Source organism: Agelaius tricolor, unplaced genomic scaffold, assembly GCF_023055355.1.
Source record: "Agelaius tricolor isolate 1412-34295 unplaced genomic scaffold, bAgeTri1.0.p SCAF_4, whole genome shotgun sequence".
Lineage (NCBI taxonomy): Eukaryota > Metazoa > Chordata > Aves > Passeriformes > Icteridae > Agelaius > Agelaius tricolor.
In genome coordinates, this window is record NW_027269264.1 from 51,082,233 (window position 1) to 51,098,452 (window position 16,220).

At 43.7% G+C, this 16,220-nt stretch overlaps 1 protein-coding gene across 16 annotated transcripts in view; it reads right to left on the bottom strand.

Moving 5' to 3' along the window:
* CELF4 (CUGBP Elav-like family member 4) overlaps positions 1 to 16,220 on the bottom strand; it is a 712,244-nt gene that overhangs the window by 107,905 nt on the left and 588,119 nt on the right. For 11 of the 16 annotated variants that reach the window (XR_011678996.1, XR_011678995.1, XM_071425772.1 and 8 more), the window contains exons 4-5: positions 11,973 to 12,101; positions 6,828 to 6,907 (exon numbers count right to left, since the gene is read on the bottom strand). Coding sequence is in view for 14 of the 16 variants with exons in the window: in XM_071425772.1 (XP_071281873.1) it covers positions 6,828 to 6,907; positions 11,973 to 12,101 (209 nt within the window). In the remaining 2 variants the exon portion in view is untranslated. The remainder of the gene's footprint in view (positions 1 to 6,827; positions 6,908 to 11,972; positions 12,102 to 16,220) is intronic. The other 5 variants (XM_071425784.1, XM_071425779.1, XM_071425782.1 and 2 more) reach the window with 1 other exon arrangement.

A 16,220-nucleotide genomic window follows, 5' to 3' on the forward strand; every position in this document is an offset into this window, starting at 1 on the left:
GCACTAAAGGCTGCCATGAGCCTGAGGGGAGAAGGGAGTGTGCAGCTGGATGTGAGTGCGTATTTGTGAAGGAGGGAGGAGCGATGAGGAAAGTTTCTCCTATGAAAGAAATGATCTAATTTGAAGCAAGTCCCTCATGGGAAGAGCTGTGACAGAGGCTGCTCTGTTCCTGTTAATTTTCACAGTGCAGCTGTCAGCGGGTCTGTAAATAGTACTCTGCGAAGCCAACGCTTCCTATCCACACATCAACCATTCAATTAACAGAAGAACAGAAGAAGGAAATAAAGTGCACCACAGCCTTCTATCACGGCTTTGATGTTTTCCAGCAATTTATGAAAGTGTACACAAATCTAATTACAAGCCCCACTGCTTCCCATTTACATGGAGCTCCTCAAGTTCAGAGCTGTTTATATCAAAATAATTGTTAAAAATACCTCAGCTGATCTACGGCATTGTGGCCCCCCACTCACCAGAGCCACCAGGCTGCTCCTCCCAGGCAGTTCTTGCCGACTCAGTGCTTTGGTGCAGCCTGCTCCTGCAAAATCTGCTTCCCCACCACTGGTGAGCGCAGCACCCGGGCTGCAGCTTCATCGTGCCCACAAAGGCCCATTTTCCTCCTTTTCTCCACCTGCTCAGAGCTCCTTCTGCAGACTCTGGGCTGCTTTCCCCTCCAACCTGAATCCACCTAAATATTCCTCTGCTGTGTTAGTGGGGGGTGAGCGCAGCTGTTCAGCTGGTTTCCACAGTGGGGCTGCTTCTGAAGGCAGCCTCACAGAGCTCTGCAAAGTCATAGCTGCCCCCTGGGAATGCACAGCGATAACAGCAGCAATCATTAGTGTGAGCTGGGGGTGGTTTCCTTGGTGGGGTGCCTGAGCATTCCAAAGCCAGGAAGATGAGAACCAGTGCCCCGTTTGCCATTAGCTTGAAAGAGGCCACTGCACAAGACAAAGCCACTTGTAAGCTCTGGTTTAGTGCCTGGCATCCCTGCCCATGCCATGGTACTGGAACTAGATGATCTCCAGGGTCCCTTCCTACCCAAATAATTCTATGATTCTGTGATTCTTGGGACAGTTTTTGATCCTGTCATACTCACTCTTACCTGATAAACCAAAGAGGTGACAAATTCCTTTAGGCTAAATAATGGAAAAAAATCTCTTATGGTATGAAGGGATGGACAGTACACTGGCTAAGGAAAGAAGACAATTTTTTCACCTGATCGTTACCCATGTTTGGCTGGGAATTTTTCTACTATGGGTGGACTTCCAAAGAACGTGATGGACAGACACTCAAAATTAACCTCATTCAATATGCTATGCCATTCATATTTTCTTGCTTAATAAAAAGTGTAAAGTACAACGAGTACTTTACAAAGTACCAAGAGATCTAATCTATATGTCATCTAACAACACTGAGCTATAATTTCATAATTTGATAATGGTGGTTCCTGGACACTGTTGATGAATTTGGTTTTGTCATTCGTGTTGATAAGAGCTGCATGGAAAAATATTTAAATGAAAGCCTCCAAGTTAACCAAGTTGTGCATTGCAACACTACTGTTTTTTCAAAGTTCAGCTAAACTGAATCTTTCTCTGAAAGGCAGACGTCTGTTCAGTGCTTGTATCCAAGTCTCACATTTTGCCTTTTCACAAAACCAAGGATTCCATCTGAAAAGTAATTTTCATGGAAAATGTTCAGCCAGCCGTAGATAGACTTGGAGTGCTATTGCCTGGATGCAGAGGGAATGCTGTGCTTTGACCAAGCTGCTGCAGGCTTGTGTAGTAAAACAAAGAGAGAATTTGGTCTGTGTGGTGGGAGAAGCCACCAGAAGCTTGAGGCCTTGATTGCCTTGAACACCATTAATTAAATAAAGATATGGAATGAAGATAGTGCTGACAATTAGTGTGTTAAGCAAGTTCACAGCACATCTAATGGAACAGGAGTCAGGGGACTCTGCTGCAGGATGCCTGGTTTCTGAATCCCAAATTACTTTATCTGGGCAACAAACATCTAGGACAGATTTCAGGTGTCCCAGCACTGAATGTGAAGTGTTCACTTTAAGCTGCACTGGCTTTGTCTTTAGTTTTTAAGCACTGGTCCTTTTTTGCATTCTGGTCCTTTTTTCATTCTAAGTTGCCCTTTGGATGAAGAACCACTATTTTGGAGCTGGAGTACCACAGCAAATTGATGCCTAAAATTAGCTAAAAAGCACACTTCTATTTGGGCTTGCCTATTAGTTTGACAGGTTTCAAAATCTATTTCTCTAAAATAAAATTTCTCCAGAGGTATCTATTTTCCTCTATTGATTATAAGAGAAACTTAGATGACAAACTTAGATGACAACCTCAGACATGAGTTTCTTAACTTCTGGATGTCTCAAATTAGGTTTGATGAGTCCCACCTCAGGTATTCAGTCTAAGCCTGTTATTGAGTTATCCATTATAATGGGACAGGCATGCCCAGAAGGTGATATTGCCCATCCTAGCACAGAAAAAATGAAGAATGTACAAATCTCTGGAAATGTCTCTCTCGCCTTTCTGCAGGAATCCTAGAAGATATTTAGAATAGGTGACAAACTGTCGGATAGTTAAAGATAAGCCAAGCACATCACACTCTTCACTTCTTCTCACCCCTGTGCAGGAAATGTGCACAGTAACAGTACCATTCTACCCCTCCCAGGAATGAATTTATAACCAAAGAAATTCTGAGTTGCCTCAGTGGGCAAGATGGTGAAAAGGGTGCAAAAATACTCTATCTTTTAACCCTGTGTATCTTCTGGGCAGGATAGCTGCTGTGACTGAAATGTGTGTGATTCTGCTCTCTACTCCACTCTCTTGAGATCCCTCCTGCAGTGCTGCATCCTGATCTGGGGGCCCAAACATAAGAAGGAGCTGTTGGATCGAGTCCAGAGGAGACCACAAAGATGCTCAGAGGGCTTGGGCACCTCTCCTGTGAAGACAGGCTGAGAGAGTTGGTGTTGCTCAGGGTGGAGAAGAGAAGGCTCCAGGGAGACTTTACAGCACCTTCCTGTGCCTAAAGGGCTACACGAGAGCTGAAGAGGGGCTTTTGACAAGGGTCTGGAGTGACAGGAGAGAGGGGAATAGCTTCAGACTGAAAGAGGGCAGGCTTAGGTCAGCTGTTAGGAAAAGAATTGTTACTGTGAGAGTGGTGAGGCAGTAGAGCCTGCTGCCCAGAGAAGAGCTGTGGGTGCTCCATCCCTGGCAGTGACCAAGGCCTGCTTGGAGAAGGCCTTGACCAACCTGGTGCAGTTGGAAGTGTCTCTACTCCTGCTAATGGACATGTAGATGATCTTTCTATTTTATGATACTTCAATGAAGTTTTGGGGAGAGTTTGTTCTGTGTGGGTGGATGGACAAGGCCACATCTTAGATTACTAATGTGTTCTGCAGAATGACTCTTGTGCAATTTGGCTGTTGTCCAGATATGAAGACATGGGGAGAAGGAGAAAACCAAGCTGAGGAGGATGCCTAGGAAGAGCATGACTGATAGGTAGAATGATAATATTGTCCACAGTGATTGAGAATGAAGGTGGAGGATAGAAAAGACAGGTTTTGGGTGGAAAAGTTCAAGAGCTCAGTTTTATACATATTGAGCTTGTTCTGACAGCTAAACATCCACCAGGAGATGGAAAGACAGACCAAGATTTTGGGTTGGACAGGAGTCAGCCCTGAAGCAGAGAAATTAGTTCTGCAAGCTGTCACTACAGCAATAGCAGCTGAATTTGTGTTGGTGGAAAAGGCTGTTAGGGACAAGACTTGGAATAGGAAGAGAAGAGAAAGATAGGAAGGGACCTGTTTATGTCCCCATATGGATGGGAAACAGAGACAGGAGGGAAGGAGTAATCAAAACTAAAAGTACAGGACATATAATTACTGTAAATATGCTACAAATACAAGCAAAAGTACATGAAGATTTTGGTCTCTTATAAAGGATATCCAGTAAAACAATCCAGTAAAACAATCTCATAAAGTTGATGAGCTAATAGAAAATATGATCTAAAAAGACAAAAAGGAAGCTCTCTTGATAGGTAGGTATAGAAGGAACTTTCTGCCTGCTCAAAAGTAGGGGATTTTGGGTAGTTTATTTCTAAAGGAAATGGATTGTGTAAAAATTGGAAAGATTTAGACTTGGTGGACCCTTAGGAGAAACAAGTGCCTTGCACAGAGAAATGGGTTTGTAATGGCTGATGGTCAGGCACTTGTCCAAGGTAAGGTTAATTAAAAAAAAAAAAAAAAAAAAAAAGAAAGGAACTTTCATAAAAGAAAGTTGCCTTTTGAAACTATTAGGCAACATATGTTGTGTGAACAGGAAGTCACAGCAGAGCAATAATCCTGACAGCTGTGGAGAAACAGGAGTCTGCCGCAGGAACGAGCGGCCCGAGACCTGACAGGAATGATGATGGATGCCCTGCTGGTGGTACACGAGGACAAACCAGGAGATGCTGAAAATTGACTGAGCCACAGCAACGACGTTGAGCTGGCATCACAGCTGGGCAAAGGAGGCCAGTCCTGGTGGCGAGAGGAATGGAAGGGGGCTGAAGGAAGATGGCAGAGATGCCCCCCTCCTTCCCAAGCACAATGGGCTACGTCTGCATATCACCACGAGGTGGCTGCATTTCCCTGTGAACATCCAAATAAGTCCTGAGTGATGCTGCAGGCCCCAAAGTGCCATGAAAACAAGAATGGGCACTGAGATCCTGGCAGGATTTGGCCTATCTCCTTCAAAGAGCCTTAGAAATTTTGAGACACTGTGGGGAAAAACCTGTTGTGCTCCACGTCTTCATTGAGTGTTGGTCACTCTGCAGGCCCTCACAGGTGGCATTGTTGTGGCTGCTTGTAGCTCGTGGGAGACGCAAGGCAATGCCATGTAACTTAGCTTATCATGAAATTAATTTCCTCCTTGCTTTTTCTGTGAACTATGAGTCTGTATTGTGAGGTTCAGCCAATCTGTGGAAACTTGTGAAGCTGTGAGAACCTGATTCTGAGTCTGGGATGGCCATCTAGTAAAGGATAAATTGTGTTGCTTTTTCAGATGCCCAGCTCTGGTTATTAAAGAATATTTCTATAAGAGATGTTTGAGTCAGATAGGTCAAGAGGACAAATGGTCCCATAAAATTGATCCATGAAGTGGTCAAATTCTCATGTGTTTTGTGTATCCTAAGTTCAGGTGATACCACCAGGATGGAGTCATAAGTTGTTTCCAGGTAGCTGTGAGATGAGTATGTTTTTCTAATCCAAAGTGTTGGGAAAGTAGGAAGGGAAAGGCCTGGGGAGGAATAATGATATTTTGGGTATATGATATCTAGACAAAATCTTTAACTCTCCTTGGGTTTTGTCTGTTTTTTCATGTCTTCCTCTTGCCTTTGTCACAGGAATTTGCAGAGTTTTTGGGATGAGGACTGACTTTTTGCTAAACCTTTTTGTGGTACCACACCCTACTGAATTGAAATTCTTGATGTCAGCTTATAGACACTATCACTTTGGGTCAAAGTTTGAAAGAATGTAACTAAAAGTACCTCTTTAACCTGTCTCAGGAAAGGTGCCCATATTATATCAGTATGGGATGTCAGCATCAAGCCCAATGTCTGGTTTTTTTTTAGGAGGAGCCTTTTAGGAAGAGACTCTTAAAAGTATTTAAGTACTTCAAAAAATGGAGACCCCATATTTGAGGAGACTTTTTTTGGTACCGTCACTGGTAAACATGTACCATTTTTAAACTGATTTGTCTAAGATGGGGTTCCAAAAAATGAGATCTTGATAATTTGCTAGTTTTAGAAACCTTTTTGCTTGTAAAGAATTTTCCTTTTTCATCCCTGCAAAGATCTAGAGAAAATCTGTCGGGCCCACTTTAAACTTATTTGGATAAATTCATGAATTTACATTAGAGTCTCTTACTGAAAGGGAGATTTTACACTCTCAAATATTTTTAATTGAGCTTTCTTGTATCCTTTCCAAGCTGTCAACATGCTTCTTAGCCTTCCATGATTTACACTGTGAATAATTAGTAATAAAAATAATACACTATTATAATAAACCAAAACAACTTGTTCCAGATTTTCTTCTCCTACTGACAGTGGAATGCCTTATATCCTTCTCTGTCTCATGGTGGTGCACAGATATCTATTTGCATTGAAATACAACCCCAGTTCTGTTTAATTGAACAATCAGTCTTGAAACCCCATATGACTAGAAATTTGTGCAAGTGGACTGATCCCTCAGATATTTCCAGGAAGATGCAGTAATTGGTCAGACACCAAGGTCTGACACCTTTCAAGGGGCAGGTGAAGGGAACCAGACCTATGCCCAGGCTGGTACTTTTTTGGTAACAGAGACAGGCACCCATCACTGCTGTGATTTGTCTCTAGCCCCCACTACCATGATGTGAACGTGCTTCTCTCTGCTGAGAGCTGGCAAAAAGTTCTTTATCCTTTGCCTAGAGACAGGCGCTCTCAGAGGAGGGAAAATGAAAAAAAACATTAGACACCAGTTTTTACTTGATTCATCCCTCTGAAAATTGTGAGGTTGTGCCCACAGCGAGTCTGACCCAAACCTTTTTGGCATGTGTGAACTTTATGTCTTTTTTTCAGGCCATCAAAACTGCTGGTGACAGAACACAGCACCCATTGGGGTTCTGTGCCTGTGAGGAAGGACAATGCCATCCCAGCCTTTCCTCTGGTGAGTTAAGCATACCCAAGGCCCTGGGCCTTCCTGGATGATGAGTTGCAGAGCACAGATAAATAATTTCTCCTCCTCAATCAGGGCAGCCAGGGCTGGCCCAATTGTCACTTGCCCGTGTGACGGAGCTACTCACCGGCATTGTCTGGCTGCCATGCAAGGCATTGATGGCAGCTTGGGCCTCTGCATGTGAAGAGTATTTCACAAATGCACACCCTGGAAGAGGAAAAAGAAGAGCATAAGAAAGTTTGCATGGGCATCATGAAATTCCATCTAGCTAAGTATCCTGTCCTCAGAACTCACCAATAATATGGCTGTGAAGAAGGAATAAGAAAAAAAAAAAAAAGTCTCCTGTGTTGCAGACATCTTTTCATGAAAAATCCTTTCCTTAGGATTTTTCCTCCGGAGAAGTTGAGAGGCCTCAGGAACAAAATGTAAGCAATGATTATCAACTGCTGTGGAAGGCAACAGGTGCATCTGTGATTGGTCTCATGTGGTTGTTTGTAATTAATGGCCAATCACAGCCCAGCTGGCTTGGACACAGAGCCCGAGCCACAAACCAAGCCTTCTGAAACATGGAGTCAGATGCTTGTCTCTTCCCTCATCCAAGAACCCCTGTGAACACTGTCACAGTCCTGGTCCTTTTCCAGAGTCCAAACATTGGCAGCCTGAGGACCTCTTAAGGCTAAGCTGCTTCCAGAATCCCCACATTAATTGTAATAAGTACTGACAGACACAAACTTAGCAAGAACATCTTGGATCCAGTCATGTTTTGACATCCACAGCTTTCCACGGCAGAATCTTGCACAGTTTTACAATTTATTGAGTGAAAAAGCTGTTTCTTTTATTGATATTAGATCTAATGATGGGCATTCCTCCCTCTGTGGTTGTGAGAAACAGCATGGAAGCATGTGCAAGTCACTGGAAAGCTGCACATTCTTAACACAAGCAAGCACAGGACAAATGTACAGAAGGTATTCAAGTTACTCCAAACCCACAAGGTACCTTATGATTTCACTGCTTGGTAGAGCTCTGTGACAGACTGCCCAGAGCTTGTCTTGGCTCCAAGCCACTTAGGTCTGGCAAAGCATGAGACACCTTCTGGTGAAGTAGCAGGGGTGGGAGAGGTACCCATGTGTTGATTACCATCCTGCCACCACTGAAACTTGAATCTTAAGTTTTTCATAGCTGCAAAGTCAGTGCCTGTGTAGGTGTTCTCTTCTGGACATTAGAGAAATGTGGGCAGCGTTTCTCTGGCCTGTATTGCTGTGTGGGGAATCTCACACCAAACTCTTACATAAGGTTTTAGGGCAGAAAGGTGCATTTATGGGTTTGTGCTGGAGTGCAGAAATGATCAACACTTCAAAGGGTTACATGCACTTCTAGAGTGGGGGGAAGTATTGCCAACACTCCCAGCTACAAGCAAACTGACTCAGAGATGGGAAGGGTAATTTCCATATGCTAAGGCAGTTTCTGGAACAGATTGGGAGAGATCTGAGAAGTTTTGGCTTCCATCCTCTTCTATTACTACCAACGACTTTTGAGCTTTTAATCAATTTGCAAAGCCCTCTCGGTTTCCCTGAAGGGGTGCAGATTGCAGGGCACAGGATGCCAGTCCTGACAGTGGGATGGCTCTCCAGCCCCTTTGCAGCAAGTTTAGAAAGTCTTCACACCCTTTTGGATCCCTACAGCACAGGGTGAAATTAGAAGAGATGCAAAGTAGAAGAATGAACCCCAAAGGTCCCTAAAATCATCACTGCAGGCTGATAGAAGTGAGATTGAAGAAAGTAGTGATAGCCTGTTCTAAAAATAATATACACATATAAAATATCTTACAGTTCACTTTGAGGGCTGTTCACTTTGCATCACCCTCTCAGCACTGTGCTCAGGCTGCATTTCAGGAAAGGCCCAATGATTATTGCTAATAGTTGGATCTAATTTATAAGGAGCTGAGAAGAGACAATCATGAGAAAATGAGATAGATAAACTTCAGCTGGAAACAATAGGGATCAATTATGACATAATCCCAGCCCAGCATTCCCAGGCTCCTGAGATACTGCGTCTTCCTCTTCATTAATCAGAGATAATCCAGAATTAGGGTGTTTAATTATTTGCAGAGATTCTTTTGTACTTTCTGCCTCTAAAAAGAAGATGCTGATTAGCAAATATACAAAAGCTTTCCTGTTCCAGTCACCAATTTAATTTAGAGCAGGATTTTTGGCTGTGGTGCTGCTTTCATGTTGAAGGCTTCACTCTTGTCAGGTGAAATTCACCCCTGTGCTGAGGGTCCTGATGGATCAGTGGAGCTGGATAAAGGTGGGAATAAAGGGAGTAGCAGGCATTTATCTTGTTTAATGCTCAGGATGCTAATGGGATCCCTCCTACTGCTTTCTATTAACTGCTTCCAGTAGGTTTTGAGGTAGCAAGATGAGTGAAAACTCAGCTTTTACTGGTGTAAATGGCAAGGCAATAGCACAGATCCCAACATTTTGTCCTTTTTGTTTGTGCATTCAATCAGATGGCTTCTGTACACAACACCAGAGGTGCACATAATCTTCCTTCCCATTGTCACCAGAACTGCCTCCAGGAGTGGGTGAGCAGAGGATGTGAGTCATGTCACTCTCCTCAGAACAATGGTGTCCTTTTGACAGGAGCAGCTCTGGAGTGTGAAGGGATTTTGACACACACAGAGATATAACCTCTGCTGAACAGGGTGATACATGTGCTTAAGGTTTTCTTGTTCCTTTGCTTCCAGGCTAGGGCTGGAAGGGCTGCTCTGATTGTTTTGGCAGCTTGGAGGAGACTGCAGAATCAGGCCCTAGGATTGTAATTGCACAGGGTAAGGCTTTTCTTATGGAGGGTGGTGTTGGAAGTTTTTACTTTTTGAGTTATTGAGGCAGACTGCTGAATGGGAAAAAAATAGAAAGGGAAAAAGAATAGCTGCACAGAGAGCAGCAGCATCAATGAAGACTCTGTGGGGCCTTCTGGATCCACTTCAGGTCCCTCACCTGAGAACTCCTGCCTGGACCCTGGTGAGCTTTACCTGGAGTGGTGCAGAAGCACTTCATCCTCTCCCAGGGAACACAGGTGCTGCATTCCCCTTCAGGGTGAGAAATTCCTCAGTCCCAGCTCTTCTGCCACTTGGTTACCTGCTCCAGCCACTGTTCCTAGCACTGCAATTCAGGCAGGAGGTGTTTCTGCAGACTCTGAAGGCCATGGCCCATGGCTCAGGAGAGCACCCACGGCTTCAGGAAAGGCTTAGGCAGCTTTTTGGTTATGCCTGGGCTGTGATGGGATTAAACTGGGGAGCTGCTACCCAGCTCTACCCAGCTTCTGAGAGCAGTGCTTGCACTGAGCTACCTGAAGGGTGTAGAGGGTCACCACAGGGATACCTGGTGGTCTGGGCAGGATTTAAGTGCATGGGATCTGACTGCTATCTGGAATTTAGACAATCTGCTTAAATCTCAACTTACATAGAATTTAAGCCTTATGGGTTTTACCCAAAATAAGTAGCTCACAAGCAATGTGTGTCACATATTGGTTTCTAGCAGATGGAAAACATTACAGACTGGGAATAACTTTGTGGGAGTTGTGGCTTGCCTGACTGTCTCCTAAGATAAGGGCACTAGCCTTAAGTTTTCCATTGGATTGACTGCTCTGTGTGCATGTGTGCATGCACGAAACTGTGTGTGTGTAAATTAGGAGCTTCACATTCTCAGTAAATAGCACCAGCAAATGGAAGCTGGTAATATTAACTCTGTCAAGGCTCAGTATTGATCCTGAACAGCTCAGTGAAACGTCAGCCTGAGACTGCAGTCTGCTAGCACTAATAATTAAACTGGTTAGCAATATGGAGCTGCCACTCAGATTCTGTCTTATAATGAAATTGTTTTAGAAGGAAAAAAAAAAGAGATAGAGCAAGTATGAAGACAAGTCTGTGGGTTGGATGTCCTCTGGAATTTGTTTCTCACAGAACTCAGACTTTATTGCCTTTATTATTACACTGTTTAACTCCTTTGTCATTAGATTTCATTCCAGGTGGAAGCAGCCTGACATGGTTTTTTTTGCTTTTTCCCAATTTACTGATTTGTTCAGTGAATGACTTGCTTAACTCTCTGCTGTTATGATGGTTGGAGCTTCTCTAGGACATCCTAGACTATTACTTCCCTGTGGGCCAGCCCCTGTCTTTGGGTGTTGTGGAAATGAAGTAACCCCAAAACTGAAAAAAGGTGCCCACAGTTTATTTTCATTTATATCAAGAATATTTATATATCAATATATATTGATTTGTGCTGATGTGTGTTGGACAGCTATGAGTCTGGTGTAAAGTAATTTTTTTGGCCACCAGTGATTTTTTTGGATAACAATGTCTTTCTCCAGTACATCACAGCGATTTGGATTTTTTTGCAAAAATATCCAAATCGCAGTGATGCACTGGAGAAAGACATTGTTGCAAAAATGTGCTGGTCGATGTTGTCCCTTGTCAAAATATCCAGTGAGATAAGAACAGTGTCTGCAGGACTGGCCTCTTCTCTGGTGTTGCACATGCCAACATAGTTTATGCTATATTATATGCAGATCAATATTTAATGGACACATTAACTGCCAGGAGGAGAGGGTTTCCTATTCAGACTGAAGTTACTTAGTCTGGAGACTTTTGTGGAAAAATATGACCTTCCTGCACCAGAAAGAAGCCTCACTCTCATGCCCGGGCTGTAGCAGAAGATTTTTTGTGATATCCAGGTAAAAAAAGTGGCAAAAGGAGGAAAGGCACCTAGTTTTGCAATGAGGTATTTACGTGTTTCAAACAGTAAATGTGTAATGAGTGTAATATATTAACTGGCACCTGTACCCTTGCAGCTGCAATCACTGGCTGGTATGAGCCCGTACAAAGAGCAGGCGAAGAAGGGAAAGACCTGGGGCTGGTGGATGAGAGGCAAACAGAGGCGATAATGGAGCCCGTGAGCCAAGAGGTAAAGTACCAATATTGGCTTTTTTTAAAGAAAGAGTCATCCTGTTCAAGGGAGTGGGGAGAGTACATCTTGAGCGAATGTAAAGGCCCTGTTCAGAGGGGAGGCACCAGTTTGCATGTGGTGACCCATAGCCCACTGGAGTGAGTGTTTTACAACGTGACCAGCTTTTTCCTCTGACCAGCAGAGTAGAAATGTGCCCCCTCCTAAATAAGAGGTGCTCTTCTGGGGGCTGCATGATAATTTTGTCACACCAGAAAATGACATGTACATGAAGAGCAGGGTCTAGCTCAGCACAAGGCATGCCTTACCTTTGCTGTTGCCATCGGGTCCCCGAAGGATTGTGCACTCCTCGATGTTGCCAAACGCCTCGAATAGCCTGCGCACATCGTCTTCCGACTGCTGCTTATTGAGCATGCCCACAAAGAGTTTTCTGTCTTCTGGAACAAAATAAAGAGATGCTTACCATATTTCAGGAGGGATGCAAAAGCCAAGGTGGCTCAGTATCACATGCAACACGAGTGGTGACTTCACCGAGGTGACACATCTCAGAAGCTGCCAGTCTTTTCAGGTGGCTGGCTCGAAAAAACTTAACAGCCTCTGACTTCACATGAGTACTTGGGAATAATCCAGCAAATTTTGGAAAAACCAAACCAGCAAACAACAAACAAAAATGGTTTGGTTATTTATAAAATCTTTATCTGCCTCTTAAAACCTAGGCACCAAAGTCTTCCAAATCAACTTCTTCTGATCAATTTTTGCAGTCAGTTTGCAGTAAATGAAATGACAACATTGCTCAGACTGCAATCCAAGAGGAATGTGATAAATATAGTATATTGGAACCAAGTCCAAATGAAAAATAACATAAGTTAGTAGCCCTCGCAATACTAAATAAGTTGCAGGAAAAAAAATGTTTAACATAAGCTTTTTAAAATCAGGATATAACGGAAGTCACAGCCTGTAAACTGGAGATTTGTCATTCATGCCCACTCAGAGACATGTATCTACAAGTTTGGATGAGATTTTAATATATTTATAAAGTTCATTTGAAATAAGCCCAAAGTTTTGAAACTTAAATTGTTTTTTGAAATATAAAGTTAACTTATATGATTGTTAATATATAAGATAGCTCAGGCAGGTGGTATTTCTTGCCAAAGCAGGATGTTTTCTGCTAGTGGATAATTGTATTTTGAACAAGGATGCTCAGTGTGACCCAGCACTGTGCACTCACAGGACCAAACGTGTCCTGGGCTGCATCCAGAGCCCCGTGGGCAGCAGGGCAGGGAGGGGATTCTGCCCCTCTGCTCTGCTCTGCTGAGACCCACCTGGAGCACTGCATCCAGCCCTGGGCTCCCAGCACAGGAGGGACAGGGACCTGCTGGGATGAGCCCAGAGCAGGAATTGGAACTGGATGATCTTCAGGGTCCCTCCCAACCCAAATGATTCTATGATTTATACTTGGCCTTAAACCAAGTTTGGGGATCTCCATGGGACACCTCCAGAAAATATTGGTGAAAAAAAAAAAGATTGTCAGAAGGATCTCAGAGGGGGCTGAATGATGCCTCTCAATCAGGTTTCTGTTCAAAGACTACTACCGTTACACCGAGAAAAAAAAGGAAATTTACATAGTTTACATCGTGTATGTAAACAGGCCATTTGCACATGATTCATAAATGTCTTATTTATGATTCATTAAACACTATGTAAATGTGTGAACCAAGAGGGTTTTTTCAGAGCACGTTACAGAGCAGATGTAACTAATTTGAATAAATATATGTAAATATCAAAATAATTTTTTAAAATTTAATTTATTTTTTTTAATGCACAGGTTAACCTAAAGCTGAACAAAACACTGGTTTGCAATAACCCTTTTCTGGCTGACTAATTGGGCAATTCATGTCACTTTTGTTCACTGAGAAATCACTGGAGTAGGCAATCTGTTCTGCTTCAAACCAGTGTTTGATCAAAATTCCCCTCTCCAAGATGCACCTGCACATTGGCAAATTACTTTACAGCTTGGATGTGAATAATTTTTCATGCAGTGGCTATTGAATGAGGATATTAGGAGCTTTCAACCCTGCAGTCGAGTTATCCACGACAACGAAAAGCGTACTGCCCACAGAAAAGCAGGAATTATGTTGCCTTCAGCTAGGCTGCTGAACTGGTAGGAAAAACAGGTTTAGGGAGATACAGGTACACTTCTGATGGGTGAGAAAAACAGAAATAACCTTCTGATAGACCTATTAAAACAAAGAATATTCTTACTTTATGCTGGAATTTATTATGCAGAGAGGTGTTTTGAGGTCTTTGCTGGCAACAAAATGTTCAGATTGTAGTGGTGCACAGATCCCCACCTAACACCACGCAGCTTGTAGGTTGTCCCCACCTCACAAGAAGGTGATTTGGACATGTGAAAGGCTTGTTTTCCCAATGGCCAAAGTGTCCTGGAAAAAAGACTCCAAGATGTGAGGTACAAGCCTCAGAGAAGCAGCTGCTGAAGTTCACGGTGTGCACTGGGGAGCATCTTTCAGTCTAGGGCATTATAGAGCCTTAGGAAATGAGTCCAGTGCAAAGTCCAAAGGTTTCCCAGGTGTTGGAAGAAAACCTACCTAGCAAATGGGACCAGCTTCCTGGAAGATATTTTAGGAAGGGGGCAGATGAGCTGGAAAGAGCTAGGAACATGATTGGCAAAGGGTTTTGTCTAGAAACTTTGTGCCTGTTAAATGCTTCCAGCACAACAGAGGAGCCTTATATTGTACTTTATACAGCTTCCCCTGTTTCAAATAAGCTGCATCAGCAAAAGCACTCTTCTAGCTGTGTAACTGTTTTCACCAGACTTTTTGCTAATATAAATGTATCATTAAAAAAAAAAAATCCCATCCCTCCTCTGTCAGCAAAACTCTCTAGTGTGGAACTGGCCTGAAACTGCCTTGTCTGGTCTAGTTTATGCAAAGCTGAAACCAGGTGTTTTAGGAAGTGCTCAAATTATTATTTTTACGTCCCCCCATCCCACATCTTTGCAGTGCACCGGGACTGCACTGGCTGGCAGATGATGTGGTGCTTTGGTGAGCTGCCCATGAGATGGGCATCTGACCATCAGCGGCAGGCTCTGCCAAAGGGGGGGATCACCTTCCCCAGGAGCTGCTGCTGCTCCAGGGGAGATGGTGTGAAGGGGGTCCCCATGGACAGCCACTGCTTGGACATCACCTCCAACCCCATCTCCAAACCAGCACCCTGTCCCCCTCCTGAAAATCATCACCCTGTGTAGTCAGGGGAATAATTTGTTGTATCTGCCATCTCAGAGCTCTACACAATCACACTCTAGACTGATAAAAAATGAGTTTATTTAACAAGTTTTTTTACTTTCAGTAGTTTCTATAACAAAGTGCTGCATTTGCCTCTCACATCCCAGCTCTTTCAGGGAACTCAACACTGTGTTTTAACAACACTCATCACATATCCTGAGTAGAAAAAAAGAGGGAAGAGTCCAGCAGAAGGGATCATTCAATGTGTTCCAGGTCTTGGCGAATGAGATTTTCCTCTAATGGTCTTTTATGAGCCTCTTACACCCTGAGCATCATCATACACTAGTCTTCCCCATCCTGGACAAAATACTGGGATGCCAAGCACCAAAAAAACCTGTTTTGTAAATATGTCAAAAAAGGGCCATGAGTTTCCAAGAATAAAATGAAGAGGGGATGTTCTGATGTCATCAAGGTGTGTCTTGACCACATGTGCACACCACTGGTGCTCCTCACCAGGTGTTTCCAGTGTCCTCTAGTGAGATTTAAGGGTCCTACATCCTACAAAACTCTGAAGTCTTAGGCTGCACACAAGCCTTGAGCAGTTCTAGATGATGCTGTCCCTAAGCTCTTCCTGCCTGTAGGGTCTGTCTCTATATAGTCCATATATAGTCCATATATATCACCATCCTGAGTCCCATGCTCCCTCCTTTTTCAGTGAGACATTGTTCCCACTACATGTGTCTCAGGCTCCACACCTAAATTTCAGAGCACTGGGCAGACTCAGTCCCCTATCTCCTCCACTGCCAGGCTCAATGCTCAATGCCATTTCAGACTGTGGCACTGTGGGGCAAAAAATCTTCAGACCAAACTTCCTAAGACATGGGTCCCAGACCAAAGTGAACACTCAGTCAAGGAGAACAGAAACATCACTGTCAGGGCAGAAGAGAAAGATGAAAAGTGGCCGGGAATGAGCCCATGATCTGGGATGTCCCCAGCATGAGCTGTGGACGTGACCTTGTGCTCCAACCTAAACTGGTCTGTGGCCACAGAGAGGCAGCTGTACTTCACAGCACCACCCAGACTTGCTCAACAGAGATAGGCACCCAGGAAGAGCATTCTCCATCTCCTCCCCATGAGGGAAATGAAGACAGTGAGCTTAGTGTGTCTAAGAACAGGTGTGATGAAAGAGGCCTATTCCATGTAGCCTCCTCAAGGCCACACACGTCTGTGCATCGAGTATTCATTCATATCTGAGCATCTCCCCTTTGCTTTTGTGAGGAACAACCTGTCCAAATTTTTGTCTATTACATTCTC